The 15756-nt window shown below is 39.9% G+C and overlaps 2 protein-coding genes across 2 annotated transcripts in view; both read left to right on the top strand.

Moving 5' to 3' along the window:
* LOC109968687 (collagen alpha-1(I) chain) overlaps nucleotides 1-13216 on the top strand; it is an 84556-nt gene extending 71340 nt beyond the window's left edge. The window contains exons 29-45 of the mRNA XM_020615145.1: nucleotides 1953-1997; nucleotides 2232-2335; nucleotides 3036-3125; nucleotides 4117-4170; nucleotides 4685-4738; nucleotides 4851-4869; nucleotides 5841-5894; nucleotides 6219-6272; nucleotides 7651-7695; nucleotides 8388-8432; nucleotides 9650-9757; nucleotides 9929-9982; nucleotides 10095-10148; nucleotides 11532-11585; nucleotides 11837-11944; nucleotides 12964-13017; nucleotides 13106-13216. Of these exons, the coding sequence (XP_020470801.1) occupies nucleotides 1953-1997; nucleotides 2232-2335; nucleotides 3036-3125; nucleotides 4117-4170; nucleotides 4685-4738; nucleotides 4851-4869; nucleotides 5841-5894; nucleotides 6219-6272; nucleotides 7651-7695; nucleotides 8388-8432; nucleotides 9650-9757; nucleotides 9929-9982; nucleotides 10095-10148; nucleotides 11532-11585; nucleotides 11837-11944; nucleotides 12964-13017; nucleotides 13106-13216 (1107 nt within the window). The remainder of the gene's footprint in view (nucleotides 1-1952; nucleotides 1998-2231; nucleotides 2336-3035; nucleotides 3126-4116; nucleotides 4171-4684; nucleotides 4739-4850; nucleotides 4870-5840; nucleotides 5895-6218; nucleotides 6273-7650; nucleotides 7696-8387; nucleotides 8433-9649; nucleotides 9758-9928; nucleotides 9983-10094; nucleotides 10149-11531; nucleotides 11586-11836; nucleotides 11945-12963; nucleotides 13018-13105) is intronic.
* A 309-nt stretch (nucleotides 13217-13525) lies between these two features.
* LOC109968686 (collagen alpha-1(I) chain-like) overlaps nucleotides 13526-15756 on the top strand; it is a 9479-nt gene continuing 7248 nt past the window's right edge. The window contains exons 1-5 of the mRNA XM_020615144.1: nucleotides 13526-13574; nucleotides 13763-13816; nucleotides 15007-15060; nucleotides 15157-15210; nucleotides 15443-15550. Coding sequence (XP_020470800.1) covers nucleotides 13536-13574; nucleotides 13763-13816; nucleotides 15007-15060; nucleotides 15157-15210; nucleotides 15443-15550 — 309 coding nt within the window. The 5' untranslated portion in view covers nucleotides 13526-13535. The remainder of the gene's footprint in view (nucleotides 13575-13762; nucleotides 13817-15006; nucleotides 15061-15156; nucleotides 15211-15442; nucleotides 15551-15756) is intronic.

The raw sequence follows: 15756 nt of genomic DNA, 5'->3' as shown, positions 1-15756 counted from the left end.
TTCTGGGGTAGGTTGAACTTCCTGAACTGATACAGAAGGTACATCCTCTTCTGTGCCTTCTTGTTGATGGTGCTGATATTGGACGTCCACTTCAGGAAAAATTCCCTTTAACAGAAGAAACCTCTGACAGAACCAGGCTCTTGGTGGGCAGACATCTGCTTCAACCATCTGGGGAGGGTGAACAGAGAAGAGAAAAAAAAGTACATCAAGTAACAGGAGAGGAGGGGGAGGAGAGAGGAAGAACTAGTGTTACCAACCTCTTTTGTGCGTGGCTGGATTAACTTGATTGGTTGGGGCAAAAGGTTTGCAACCTGGCATTTGTTGCTTCCTTTTAAGTTTAGGGTGACATCAAGTACACACAATAGATGACAGTCTCATTAGTTATATTTTTCACAAATATTAAAGAAGCAACCAGTACAGCTACACGGGAAGGCTAATTACCTCTAGGTTTTCTATGTCACATTGTGGTAAGATAATGAAACACAACTTTATCTAGGAAAAGGCATCATGCGAGCACTCTTCTTCAAAATAGGGCCACAACAAAAAATATTTAATAGAGCAGGATCCAGCTGTTATTTATAGTAACTGATGCAGATTTCCACATACATTTGCAATTAATCCAGTTACCAAAAACTACTACCACACAGTGAAACTGCACCTTCTTTAAAAAAATGTGCAGATGCCACCTTTGCCCAGTTGATAATCCACCATTGTTCTTGTTTTTGGTGTCCAGTTTAAAAGTTGATAAATCCTTAAAATTTGCAGTTGAAACATTTGAAACAGATGCAGTACTGGAAACTGTTACATGTGAAGAGGCAGTGGAAAATGGTTTCTCAAAGAAGCTGAAATGTCCTTTACAATGGAAGTGCTAAAAAACTATCACTGAAGAAAGATGAAGTGTCAGTTTAAGATGAGTATTGGTTGGTTTTCAAGCACTGTGTCAGTTGAAGTAGGTGTTGTGAAAGAAATTAATACCAGTTCAAGCATATAAACTGAAGGAAAAACAAATGTATCAACATCAGCAGGTATAGGTATACAGAAGTATTGGGTGAAATTATCCCACTCACCAAAGAAAGGCTGTAATCACAATCTTAAAGATCCACCTCTATAAATAAGTACTATCTGACTCCCTGCATCATCTCCTTCCGTACAGCTTCAGATACCGGAGGTTTGTTTCCAGCAGCAGCTCAACCAGCTCAACACCATGGGCTTCATCAACCGTGAAGCCAACCTGCGGGCCCTCATCATTCGAGAGACTGCTGGCCTAATATGTTTTCCACGAGTCTTAGTTCATCTTAGCTAGTTGATCTTTATTCCTTCAGTTAAGTTTTACCCTGACAGATTCTAAATGCTTTGTATTTTCTTTCCTAAAACCTTCCTTAGAAATGCATGTAGTAATGTCCACCTGATTAGAGATGATAACAAATCATTTCACAATAATGTAGCTGTATATTTCCATACAAGCATTTTAGTTTCTAAATATAACTGTTGGAATCTGCTATATATCGCAAAATTATCTGTGAAGTGTATTGTTCTGTGTTTACCTAAGTTGTCTTTTGTTCAGTTGAATAATTTGTTATTTTTATTTGTTAAATTATTTTAATATTTATTGTTTGTTTTTTTATGTGGTCTTATTTCATATGTTATGTTTTTTTTTATTGCTGTACCGACTGGAGGTCACTCTAAAATTTCATTGTACATGTTACAATGCCAATAAAGGATTATCTTATCTACTGCTTTTAATTCACACTACTGTAGCGGTAGTGTGAATTAAAAGCAGTAGCAGTCAGGAGCTCAAAATGTAAGGAAATATCTCTGATGGCAGTCTTAGAGATAAAAAAGAGAAAATAATATAGTGAAATGTAGTTTACAGAAACAGCTTCTTGTTGGTGACTGTCTGTGCAGTGTGTGTTTATTTTCTATTGATGTCATCTTCTCTCTCTTTTCTCCAGGGTCGGACTGGACAGAGGGGCCACACTGGTCAGACAGGCCCATTGGTAAACTTTCCTGTCAAGCCTGCCAAAAATGATTTGAAATGATTTGAGTTTATGCTGACATAAACTCAGACTGTTCTAGATAAATCTGAAACTGCCCTCTGTACTCAACTGTTCTGACTTCTCAGATTTTTTATTTTAAAATGGCCACTTTTTGAAAATATCTAATACAGAAAAAGACTTAATATAAACAGTGTTTTTTTGTGTGTCTGTGTGTTTTTGTTCAATACATCCCAGGGTTTTCCGGGCATACCTGGACCACAGGGAGTAGAAGGAAAGCCTGGTACACAGGTTCCCATTCTCTATCATATTTCAATCCCATCACCTGTTAATACTGTTCTGTGTGTGTGTGTGTGTGTGTGTGTGTGTGTGTGTGTGTGTGTGTGTGTGTGGTCTACTTCCTGCCACCCTCCTGTATCTGCATTTATTTTTCTGTGAATCATTTTATTTATTTACTTATTTGACCTTATTTCACATACAATTCATTACCTGGTTTTAGTCCCAGTCTTGTCTTTTAGAAGGTACGTTACTAAATCCGGTGATGATTGACAGACAATGCACATAATCATACGCCTGCTTTAAAAATGCTTCTCTGAATACACAGTTATAAAGCTGTTGGTTGCAGGTTTTAAGGATTGATAAACTAAAATGTGAAAGTTTCCTAAAAATATCAACACTGACTCTGCAGTTGAAATGTTACCTTTGTGTTGTAATTGTTGGTTTAGACAGTGGGAGGCAGTCTTTGTGCGGTTGTAGTAAGTGGTGAGCTGCCATGGTGCAGAGTTCATGCTGGATCTCTCTGTTTCCTTTATTTATCACAGTGTTTCATCTGAGGATGAAAGAAAGCACATTACTTGTTTGTCAAATTTGATTCTAACAGAAGGCAAAGCTGAAAAAGGCTTCACCTTCATGATGAATCTTACAGTATGTCTGTCACTTTTGAGAAAATGTGTAGCAACATATGATAAAAGACTGAATCAGATGCTGAGTTGATACCTTGGTTGTTTTTGTTTGTAGGTTTTGTTTCTTTGCCTCTGTCAGCTGCAGGGAAGAAAACTGCATTGTTGGTATTTTCTCTGTCCTCAGGGTCTCTTGGGTGCAGCTGGAAGAGTCGGCAGTAAAGGACAGACGGTAACGCTTTTAGCTGCAGGATGACTTTGATGCTCGATTCATGACATCATCATTCCAGATTGGCTCTTTACCACAGGCAGCACGGTTCAGCTGAATGCAAGCTCATTATTAGAGTTTTACAAGATGGCCTCAGATCAAATTATGGAGGATTTTATAGATTCATGAGAAGGTAAACAGCAAAAGTGCCAAAGAAACGTTTTAACAAGACATGACAGACCCTGCCACAGCCAGTTAGACATATGGTATCAGGTGTGTCGACTAAAAGTATTAGGAGTGGGAGTTCATCAGAGCTAATAAAAACACAGTACTGTGTTATGTATGTATGTGTCACACACATGCTTAAAAATGCCTTATAGACACTAACATTGCAGCTATTGTGATTGTTGAACATGTCATTCAATGTTATGGGCAAAATATCACTGAATGTTGTAGCATTAAGATTTTCGATAAGTAAAATTAAGGGGCCAAAACCAATCCCAGTCCAAATATTTTGTGTTTAGTGTTAAAACTTTAAATCTTCTGAGAAAACTGGACTGAAAAACTCCAGATGTACTGTTGCTTACGACAGGTTCTGTAATACCAAATTTACAGCCACCACGGCATTAATTACTGGAGTTAACAAAGTCAAATGCAGAGTGTTAAAGAGTCTTAACTTTTAATTACCAATATATTACCCATAATGACATTTAGGGAGTAGCCTTGTGAATGTCATTAAATAAAATGGCCATTAAATAATTAAATAGCAGATTTGGAAACTAGTGGAATACTGAATCAACTCATTTAAAGCTGTTGTTCAACAGCTCAATGCATATCTGTTAATCGGAAGAAATACAAAACAGTTTGTTTCACAGTTGCATTGTCATGTTTTATCTCATTCCACTCTGGCCCTTTTCAGTATCTGTGACTTTTTGTTTTCTTTGCAAGCATTCATTGATCTGTGAACAGCACTAAACCTGCACTGTTGTTTATGTTGCTTATGCTGCCTTTTCAGGGTTTTCATGGAATTTCTGGAGAGAGAGGAACAGATGGCCCGCGAGGTTCTCCGGTACATTTCATTGTCATTCTGTGGCTTTGCCATTTGGAAGACAGAGGGCTTAAAGACTGTAACAGCTGTATAAAACAGGTTTTCAGAGATGAGGCAGCCATGTGGAAGTTTGTTGGAGATGAGCGCACACAGTGCAGCGTATAGCCTGAGACACAGCAGCTGGGTGAATGTAAATCTGTTTTGTGTCACTAGTATTTAAAACAAGTTGAAAAACTAAAGACCTAAGAGAAACTGAGTTAAAATAAACATCATGGTGAAAGCAGTCTTCTAATCAAACCTCTGACCAGACAGCAAACAAACCTTTTTCATAAAATGTCTTTTTTCAAACCTCTGACCAGACAGCAAACAAACATTTTTCATAAAATGTCTTAATGTGCATTTAATCAGTGGCATCTTTGTAGTCACAATTAATGGTGTTTAGGTGAGTGGAACATGATTGGCTGAACAGCTAAACAGTTGTATTCAGTGGTACTTCGACCCTTCAGTGATGGAGGTTTTCATTTTTATCCAATAGGGGCCACAAGGGAAAACAGGACCCCCAGGCTCACCAGCACCCCCAGGAGACAGGGTCAGTCTACAGGCATAGTCGTGACCCCAGTACATCAGCACATGCGGATACAGTATTTGTTATACTGTATGTGTGTATTTTGTCATTATGTGTTTTGTGTGTGTTTTCTCAGGGTTTCTCGGGAAATCCAGGTATGGAGGGACCACAGGGCTCAGTAGGCATGTATGTAAGTGATACTTGAGCAGGGCAGATACAGGGAATGCACCTGTACTATTTCTTCAGAGCATACTATGTATATACAGTACATGAACAGTGTATTGTATCATTGCACATTTATAATTTACATATTTGCTCAAGCATTGGTTATGGGTCATTGACAAAATGATCAAGATTGAGAACAGCAATGTGTGCAGATGAGCTGGTAAAATCTCCTGAAACAGTGCTGTGAGATTTTCATAATTCTCGCTTAAGCCCATTAAACACTACAAACAACATGGTCCGTCTGTAATACGTGACCGCACAGTCTTACTTCTTATCTGTATTTTTAACTGGTGGATATGAAATTTTAGAATGGGTTCACTGGAGAACTGAGCATTTACCAAACCAATATGAAGTGGAATGCATGTCAGGTTTAGACTCACCATTTTCCCATAGGAGGAAGTAGATTTTAATAGATTTTCATGCCTCCATACAGTCACGGTTTAGTGAGAACATCACAGCTGCTCTCTGTAGTAAATATGGAACAAAATTAGCTTATCTTAACATAAAGACTAAAATAGACTGAAACCCCTGACCTGGCTCTGTGCAAAGGTAAAAAAGTTCTGCTCTAACTTCGTATTAAACACACAGGCATAAGAGTAGTATTGATCTTCTCATCCAATTTCCAAGAAAGCAATTAAGCATATTTTCAAAAAACTGAACTACTCCTATATATTTCACATTATATTTTTTGCCCGTTTTATTCTTAATTTTTTTGTTAGTTTTTCATTAGTCCCATTTAAATGCTGATTAAAAAAAACATCATACCCATAGTCTGTGTTGTACATAAACTGTTACACTCAATACACTTTTCTTTTTCAGAATACCTTATAATCTGAAATGTTGTCTGGTGTTGGATGAGCCTTTGTGACATTCTTTCATTTGCTGTTTCTCCTACCATCAGGGCGTCCAGGGGAGCATGGGCATGCGCGGGCCTCCAGGTTTCATAGGAGAACGGGTAAGGTCACCTTTCTCGTACAGTGATGATGCATTTTGGGAGTGGTGGCAGGTTAGCTTTGTTGGTTTCCAAAAGAAACAGGAGGGGCACCCTAAACATGTTGATGCACATGTGAACCATAAAGGAAAGTAAATGATCCAGAGGATGAAAAGTCATTTTTTGAAAAATGGCAGGATTATCTTGGAATCAGGATACTGATATTGATATTCAGACACTAACATTTCTGATGATGTAGGTAAAGATATTTTAAGCCCTACAATTAAAGCTGGTAAAATCCCTCCATAAGCAAAAATGCCACAATGACGTCTTTTTCTTCTGCACCAGGGTGAGCCAGGTCTACGAGGTTTACCTGGGCCTGTTGGGAAGCCAGGGCCTGCAGTAAGTCTGTAGTTTATTTTTGTTTCTTATTTCCTATGTTTGGACCCCTGGGATGATAGGAGAGGAGAACTGAGTACTGTTCAGAGGACTTGATTAAGACAGTAGTTATGATGGGACCACACCAAGGAGGGTTTGATAAATAGACCAGTGATGTGTGCAGCAGGTGTGCATCAACTACCAGCAGGTCACAGTGATTGATTTTGCAGGGGGCACTGGTGGCAAATTTAATGGCAGAGTGAAATATAATAGAGCACAAACAAGTCTTGTCGGTCCCGGTCCTCGAGCTTGCCCCCTGCAATCCAGACAGCGACAGGAGAAATCCTCTATAAACAAGCAAAGTACCAGCCATACAATACAGTTTTTGGCAATGCAGTAGAAAAACTAGTGCTGAATGATGGCATGAGTTTAACAATGCCTTCCATATAATGCATCTTCACAGTTGGTTGTCAGGGGGATTTACAAGTCTAGTTTAATTCCTAGTTAAATGCAGTTGAAAAGAGTGTTATCAAAGCCTAGCCCCTGTGTGACCCTCCCTGCACCAACTCCAGCTACACTAGTTAGCAACCCTGGATCAATCGAGCATTAAAAACTGGAGTGCTGTGGACTTCATACTAAAAAAGAAGCCCAAGAATTGCTTGTAAAGCAATGTATTCATTTACAGAATGAATACTCAACAGTTTTTTTGTTTGTTTGTCTCATTGTTCATAATTTTTGGTTGTGGCCCCAAAAAAAGGTCTTAAATTCACTTGATGAGCAGAAACCCAGTTAAAGAACTCAGCAGAAGATTCATAAAGGCCCTGGACCAGACAGTAATTCTGACTTGATCTGATATTCATCAATTAGACCTCACTGAATCCTAAGCAATCAACAATAATATTATCCTTATAAGCCGAAAAGTCATTTAATGTAGTCAGCTGGAAGTTTATGTTCAGCACAACAAACTGATATACCGACTGGATTACACTTAATGCAGCACCAAGAGATAAGAGAGATGTGTTTGTTTCCAGGAATTCTCCACAGGGTACATTACATCGTAGCCTATATAAATTTCAAAGTATCCAGGTGCATATAAAGTAAATAGCATACAGTATAAATCCCCTTTAGTTACATTGCAAACAGACATTTTGCTGCTGTTTGTGGTTCATTTGAATCATCACTTCTTTACTAGATTGTGTTATTTCTCATGTCATTGTGTTCCTTGACCAATAATATATATTTTTCTTACACAGCAATTGTCACAATGTTGAAAGACAAGAATGCAAGTTATGATATTTTTAGAGCTTAAATAATCAGTCTGGATGTGCTTTGTCTTCTTTGCTCTGATAGAAGTGAGCTGTGGTTGTGATTAACATGTTTTGTCTTCGTATTTCTTTTTCAGGGTGCCTCAGGTCCTCCTGGAGAAAAGGGACCCTGGGGACCTCAGGTGAGAGAAATCTTTAAGCACAGAGTTTTTGCCCCAGCTCCAAAATAATAAATATTTAGCTTCACCCACACATTGCTGATGGACTTAAACTGTAATCATGACAGCACTACCTGCAGTGGAAATTCATTTGGTAAAACCAGCACAGGAAGCATAATGTATAATATTGTACATACAAGTTAGCAAACATTTGCAGATAATTTATCTCCTCTTCCATTGATGCTCAAAACATAAACAACAGTACAGGTTTAGTGCTGTTCACAGATCATTGATGCACATGTAGACTAATACACCTGTTGCCAAATGGTATTGTATGTTTGTTCTTTTGGAAAACATTCTCTCTGCTTTGAGCTTTTTAAGCTAGCTTTATCATTAGCTTTATACTCATTGTAGCTTTTTATTGGGATTCTGAACAGTGGTGCTCGCATTGAACACTAAAACTCAGGAAGTATGCGGAAGTTTGGGGTCATGGCAGCTGCTCACAAGAGTTTGGTGGAAATGTATTCATTGCTGTTTATGGGACTATTTGGTAGTGTATTATGTCAGAAATGGTATAGCGTACAGTCCCTCAGGGCTAGCGTTAAAGATTAGTAGACACCTAAAAGCTGTACATCAGGTTAATCACTCATTTACTAATGAAGTTTCCCAATCAACAAGCAACACACTGTAAGTGGAAATTGTGTTGTTTTTCACAGGGTCGACCTGGAGGCAAAGGGCCCAAAGGGATACAGGGCCCACCAGTAAGTTACAGTTTGAAGTTGGGCAGATGCATATCAGGTTCACAGGACTGCCATTACACAGTGACACACCATTGCATGTTACAGAGCTTTGCATGTGGATTTAAGTGGCATTTCACTGCAACTGGATGCACATAGATGGTCCCTTTGTTTTTGCTTTGGCTTGGTAATGTGACTCATCATAAAGAGAGAGGATGCTCACAGCAGGATGGTGTGCTTGTAATTATCTATCAGCCAGGTTCAGACATCACCAGGATTTGTTCTGGAGCTGCTTACCTGTCCGGAGGATGAAAGTTACAAGTTTCAGTGCACATAAAAAGTTCATGCATATTCCCACATCAACAAATAAGACTTAACATATTCATGAAGTTCCTTTGAATTAGGATTACACTCATGCCTCACACACAGTGAAAGATAGAAAACATAATTACTTAACCTATGAGAAAACATCAGTGTCAATTTGTCTCTCACAGTCCCTGAACCAATCATCTCAAACTCCCTCAGCGAGTATCCAAGAGAGTCGGCCCCAAGTCATGCTTGTCTACATTTTGCTGCTGCTCTCTCAAAGCCAATTAGAACATCCCATAGAGTAGCTAAGCTTGATGCAAAGATGATAAGAGCAAGTCACAGAAGTGCAATCAATCAAGCAGGAGATAAAACTAATCACATCTGTCTCCCTGCTGTAGCTTCATCTTGAGGGAGTCAAACTTCTCCTGTGTTCTCTAATATCAACTTGAAATATTTGACATAACAAGGTGCCTTATTATTGTAGATGAGCACACACACACAAGTAATGTACATACAGTAAGATAGCATGTTAACATAATGCCTGAAAGCTGTATTTTAAGTGACTGATTTATTTCAACTTCATCAACGTTGTGTGAATATAATCTATAGTCTGTCGGTGTGATTTTATTATGACATACAAAGTAATAAATCAGATTTTCCACAACATGTGCCACTGATTTATTTGTTTGCACGTGCACTTACATGCATGTCCAATCCATCTGTCAGTTGCCTCGTAAAATTGACTGAATGTCACCGACAAACTTCACACAGGAATGACACAATGACTCTTGAATTTACCCTCAGGAGAGTCTGAATTATCTTGAAACTCACTTGTGACATTCAAGTTAAATCAAATCTATTTACATTATTCTGACATGTAATAAGCATTTAAAGATTGAGCTTTATTCTAACAGTTGGTGTGTAATTTCTAGGGCCCTCCAGGTGTCCCAGGACCTGATGGGGCAACTGGAAAACCTGGACCCAGGGGAAGCATAGGGCCACCAGGACTCCAGGGGCCACAGGGCCCAGCAGGCATCCCAGTATCTGACTGCAGTTTTTCTTTCTCACCTGTAGTCTGAAAAGATGAAAATGTTTTCACTGAGTCTTTAAGTATCTGAGCACCTCAGTGACCTGTCACAACATAAAAACCTAACACATAAAAAGTGTACAAGCTGCTGTACCTGACCAACATGTTTGTTGGATCTGTTCAGGGCCCACAGGGTGCTGATGGGTCGTTAGGAGCAGCAGGGGAGAGAGGACCCAAGGTACACTGCACTACATACAGTACACAGGAATAATAATCACATAATAGCAATGTTTTTTGTTTTTGTAACCTTCATGTATATTTAATTTTTAAACTTGCACTGTGACCTCCAGGGTGTACCTGGTTCTCCTGGTGATCCTGGTCCCACAGGACAAGATGGACAGCAGGTTGGTGTAATGTTGTTGTTAAGCAAACAAATCAGTTTCTTTTATTTATCTGATTTTTGAAATAAACTACATCTAAAATATATCTGACTCTACCCTAGCTAATCAAGTGTCCTTTGATTGTAAACATAATAAAATAAGGGTTTGGAATAAAGTTGCTTTAAAGAACAATAAATACTCAGAAAACATTCAGTTATAAAAACACAAAATTAAATGGGTGGACTCAAAACAACATATTGACATACTTTGAACCACTTGTGACACTTTCATTGTGAAGCACTGCTTTGGGGTTTGTATCAAAGTGGCCAAGTCACATGATTGTTTCACAATGATTTATGAAAGGTTTCATATTTTGGTGGTTCATCACTACGGGCCAATGGAACATACAACTGCTGATCTTGAGTCAGTTGATCCAATTGACAGTTACGCTAACTGAATAACAAAGTTTGGGCTGATCCCCAGTCGGTGATTCCTGTTACTTGTAGATCATCAGATGTGCCACGTCCCATTAACACAATAAAAGTCCATGAAAATGGTCAGATTTTATGGAGTTTTGTGTTGAAGAGAGAGAGATGCATGTGATATTTGGAGAAGTTGATTTGGATAATGGAGGGAGCAAGAAAAAGAACAAGGTCACTTGTGTGCGAGCATTTTGAGATTTTGCAGCCCAATTTAGTCAAATGTAACATTTGTAACCAACATCTGGCATTTCCTAACAACACATCATCAGTGTTAAGACACATCCAAGTATCCAAAGGCTTTTAAACAATGGGCCTACAGCAGGGACAAAAAAGTTAAACCCTCCCTAATCTACAGCCCCAGTCACAAGCGCTCCCCATCAGAGATCATGGGCCTACTTTCTACAAACACAGTTTTGTTGAAAATGTATAGCCATTTTGAAGGTATATGGCAATAAATGCCTTCTTATATATGACGCATATTTATAAATAGAACCTAACATTTATTGTCGTCACACAGTTTCTATTGTATTTACAGGCTTTTGGCCGGTAGATGTCGCCAGCGTGACTGATTCAAATGTTTCAAAACAACCGACCATTTTCCGAAACAATTGGTTCAGTTGATTCAAAGATTCAGAAAGCCTTGTTTCTGCCATCACTACCACTCAGCATGAGCCATGAATGTCATAAATGACATTTTAGACCTATTCAGGATTCTACAGGCATCTTTTGTGAAGAAACTCTGCCTGATAATCCTTTTATATTTTGAGATATGACATCAGGAAAAAAAGAGTAAATAAGATGATGGCACATTTACACATTACAAAGAGAATTTTAAATTTTACTAGTTTATTCTTCTGCATTCCGCTGGTTAATAGGACCACAGAGGATATTTTACTAATGATTGTTTTGACTTCTGGCTCATCAGGGTCTGCCTGGCCAAACAGGAAATGAGGGTCCACCTGGACGGAAGGGAGACCAGGTCAGCGATCACAGCAGCAACATTCCTCAGTTTTTGCATTACTGTTTGTTTTCAACACCGGCTTCTTAAAAGTACATTTATTTTATACAGCAAGAATCCATGTTGACTTTGTTTCTTGTTGTGTAACAGTCTGCAGCCTCAGGTTTGGGTGAACATAACTGTCTGACACCTGACCATTTACTAGCATTGAAAAGCCTACAGTCGTGTACCTCATCTGATTTCTTGTCTACCTTTGTTGTCATATTTGACAGGGGGACTTAGGGCCTTGTGGGAAACCTGGTCTTCCAGGTCCCCCAGGAGAGAGAGGACTGGAGGGGCCAAAAGGCTTAGAGGGACCACCTGGACCAATGGGTAAAGAGGTAGGTGCAAAAATGATGTTCATTTGACACATTAAACACGTTCAGCTGCTGTCTCATACAGGAGGTGACAGAACAGCTCAACCGGAGATTCTTTAATTCAGTGAAGAACCTAAGGGCCTCATTGCATCACCGTCACCTCCATGTTTTACTCATTTTGTCACACAAACAGCCAGTCCAGGATGGCTTGAAAAGTGTTAATCCACTATCACTGTTACATAAACCATGAAATTAAATTTTCCTGATGATGCGACAGTGGTAGTGCTTAACTCAGCACTGAGCTGGCAGAGAGTTTGCATGGCTTGTAATTTCTGTGAAACCTTCAGCAGACGCACCCTCACTCAGCTTGATGAATCGTGCTGCACAGCCTGTACATTTATCCTCCACCCTGAAGCATCTGAAAACAAAAAGCTACACAGCTCTATAATATTTTCTGGTCATCCTTGTGTTATCACTATTTATGAAGTCCAATAGAAAGTCACACTGCAAATTGTAAAAGCAAATTTATCACCCCTAGAGTTAAAATGAACACTTTCCTGGTGTTTATATGGGAACTCAGGGATCTGGAGTCAATCCCAGCAGACACTGGGCAAGAAGCAGGGTCCACCCTGGACAGGTTGCCAGTTTATCACAGGGCTGACATGTAGACAAACAACCACACAAACGGGCAATTTAGAATCACCAATAAACCTAAGCTGCATGTCTTTGGGCTGTGGGAGGAAGCCAGAGCACCCGGAGAGAACCCATGCAGGCACAGGGAGAACATGCAAACTTCCCAAAGAGAGGCCCCAGGTTGGCCCGGGCTCGAACCCAGAACCTTCTTACTGTGAAGTGAGGTGACAGCGCTAACCACCGTGTTAGATAAAAACTCTCAGTGTAAAACTTTAACACCAAAATGGATAACAAAAATGTTAAGTCCATGTTCAAAGTCCCCTCAGAGACACTCGTGGAGAAAATAATCTGTGCTACACGGGATAAGACAACCACTCATCCCCAGGCTTCTGTTAAATTCTCCTCTGCAGGGTGAAGTTGGGCTTCCTGGAGAAGCTGGAGATCTCGGGCCCAAAGGGGAGAAGGTAAAGGGGATTTCTTCACTTTAGTTTGTTGAAGGTGTATGTGCAGTGTAAGTTAAAGTATGTCCTGTTCATTCATCACTGTTGGCAGGGTGAGTTGGGACCTCTAGGCGTATCTGGACGAGAAGGCCCTTGGGGAACTGTTGGAGAAAATGGACAAAGGGGACCTAAGGGGGAGAAGGGCCCCATTGAAATACAATGAATCTCCCAGTTCCAATCGACAGGCCAAAGTGAGACTTGAAAAATTCCAGCTGAAATATATGTTTTTACTTCGACCTAATCAAAACTTTAGATTAGAGTGAAAGAGCAATGCTATTCTGTGTATATTTATTCATTTGGAAAGCTTTGAAAAGTCAAATGTGCCATGCCCAGCTGCCTTGTCAAAATGGTGGCAGCAAGTTGCATTTTAATAACAGAGTGGTACCAGGACCAGGACGGGCTGATCAGCCAGAGAGATGAGAACAAATACAAACTGTTCCTGATGTCACACACATCCTCTTGAACAGGGTGAACCTGGGCTGATGGGTGAAATGGGACCTGCAGGTCTGGCAGGGATACAGGTGAGTTTGTTATTAGGATGTATTGATGCTCTTGAATAGATGATGTTCAGAGTTGCCTTTAAATTAATTTATTGAACAGTTCATCATTGTGATTGACATTTATTGATCCATCTGGGGTTTGGCTTTTATTATTATTGTTGTCTCCACACATGCTCCAACTGATTTTAATATGTGTTTGCTGATTTTAGGGATCCACAGGCTCTCAGGGACCCCGAGGACCAGATGGACCTCAGGGACAGAAGGTTAAAAACCAATTTAACACAGTGCTGCCATAGACTCATAAAGCTCTTAATAACTGTACAATCAATCAGCCCAAATAATTTCAAGATAAGATTGTTTTGGGTTGCAATCAATTTCACCTCTTCATGCCTACGCACAAGCGATAGCCGTGGCTGGAGGCAGAGAATGTTTTGGGATTGTACGGCTCATTCTCATGAACATGAGATCTCAGGAATTCCCTAAGGGAATTCAGTGTTTCCCCCTGCCAATGGAACCTCCTGTCCCCCAGAAGGAAAGGCACAAAGCAGGGGTGTCTTGTACGCATTTCACTGTCCTGGGCTGTGACCGATATTCTCTCGTGTCCCTACCAAGGGTGTGGCTTATCCATGCTTACAGCTAAGTCAAGGATCAAGTTTGATTGTCAGTAACCCAGGCTGGAGACATGCATTCAGTGCAGCATCAAAGGCTTTCATCAAAGGAAAATCAACTTTCAGTGCTGTCACTGAACCTACCACTACCGTACCTGAGCCCTGAAGCAGTAGCCAGGATGCTTCTAGCTCCTGGAAGCTAGCTCTGCCCCGTGCACTGCCACAGTTTCACACTCAAGGATGAACTGATCAAACTTTGGTGATCGAAGGCCAGGGTCACAGTGACTTCATTTCTGTGTCATTCCTGTGGATTTGACTTGTTGACAGAGGCATACAACTGTGAAGAAATAATTCTGTTTTTTTCTTTTTTCCATTTGGGTCTGGGTTTAGGGAGCACAGCCACAGGTGTGTTTCAAACTGAGTAAATTGTATTTATAAAAAAAAGACAACTTAATTTTCACATGTACTTAAAAACAGCAGGCTACAAGGCAAAATTTTCGTGCAGTTACAGTGTGTCTGTTGTGTTTCTAACTTACTCTGCATATTTACCTCTTGTTTAAAGTGGAAAAAGAATCATTCTACCCAAGTATAAGAAAAAACTTTCCAAGAGTAACCTTGTCAGTTTGACAGGTACTCCAGGCTTTCACTGTGGCAAACATTATAATCTCAGTAATCACCTAATTGGACGGACCCCACCACCACCTCCTGCAAGGAACACATATTACTCTTTGTAATACATCTTCTTTTTTATACATCACCTGCAGTGCTCTGCCTGAATCTAATCATTTAAATATAGAAGAAATGTCAGTGGAAAAACATTAAAAGGTTTTCATCCATTCATCCAGGGAGAGTCTGGGCCATTAGGAATTAATGGACCTCCAGGGTCTGGTGGCCCTCAGGTAAACTCCAGTTTCATTTGGCAGTTTGGACGACACTATACATACAGCATGTCTGTGGAAAGCCGTCCATTTTACTCTCTATGGTCTTGTTCATAGGGAATAAAGGGAGCACGTGGTGTCAGAGGAGACGCAGGGAGGCTGGGACCACCTGTAAGTGTCCTCGTCTGTCAGGAAGTTGTACAATTTTCTTAGCAAATTACTGCATTCAAATAAATATTTCATCTATTGTACTGAAGTTTTCCTCACAGTCTACACCTCTCCAGATTGTATACATGCATCCCGTGTGTGTTTGTGAGGGTCTATATTAGCAGCATTGTAGTTTTGTTAAATTGCCATTGCCATGTTGTAGTGAAAATGTAATTTTGTAATGTTTGTATGGCAGGGTTTAGTAGGACAAGCTGGGCCTCCAGCAGACCAGGGAGCTAAAGGAAAATCAGGGCCACAGGGATTGAAGGGAGAGCCAGGACCTCCAGGCCTACCAGGGGAACAGGTTCGTGTGGTTTTCATGCTATTTGTATCTACTGTATGACAATTAAAAATCAACTGAGCATGACCTCCATGGATTTGAATTTGTGCAGGTATCCATAAAAGTGCCTCATTTATAATATATACAGTGGGTACGGAAAGTATTCAGACCCCCTTAAAATTTTCACTCTTTGTTATATTGCAGCCATATGCTAAAATCATTTCAGTTCA

The sequence above is a fragment of the Monopterus albus genome, unplaced genomic scaffold (genome assembly GCF_001952655.1).
Source record: "Monopterus albus unplaced genomic scaffold, M_albus_1.0 scaffold158.1, whole genome shotgun sequence".
NCBI lineage: Eukaryota > Metazoa > Chordata > Actinopteri > Synbranchiformes > Synbranchidae > Monopterus > Monopterus albus.
The sequence above is the reverse complement of the archived record's forward strand: the minus strand, read 5'-3'. Positions and strand labels throughout refer to the sequence as shown.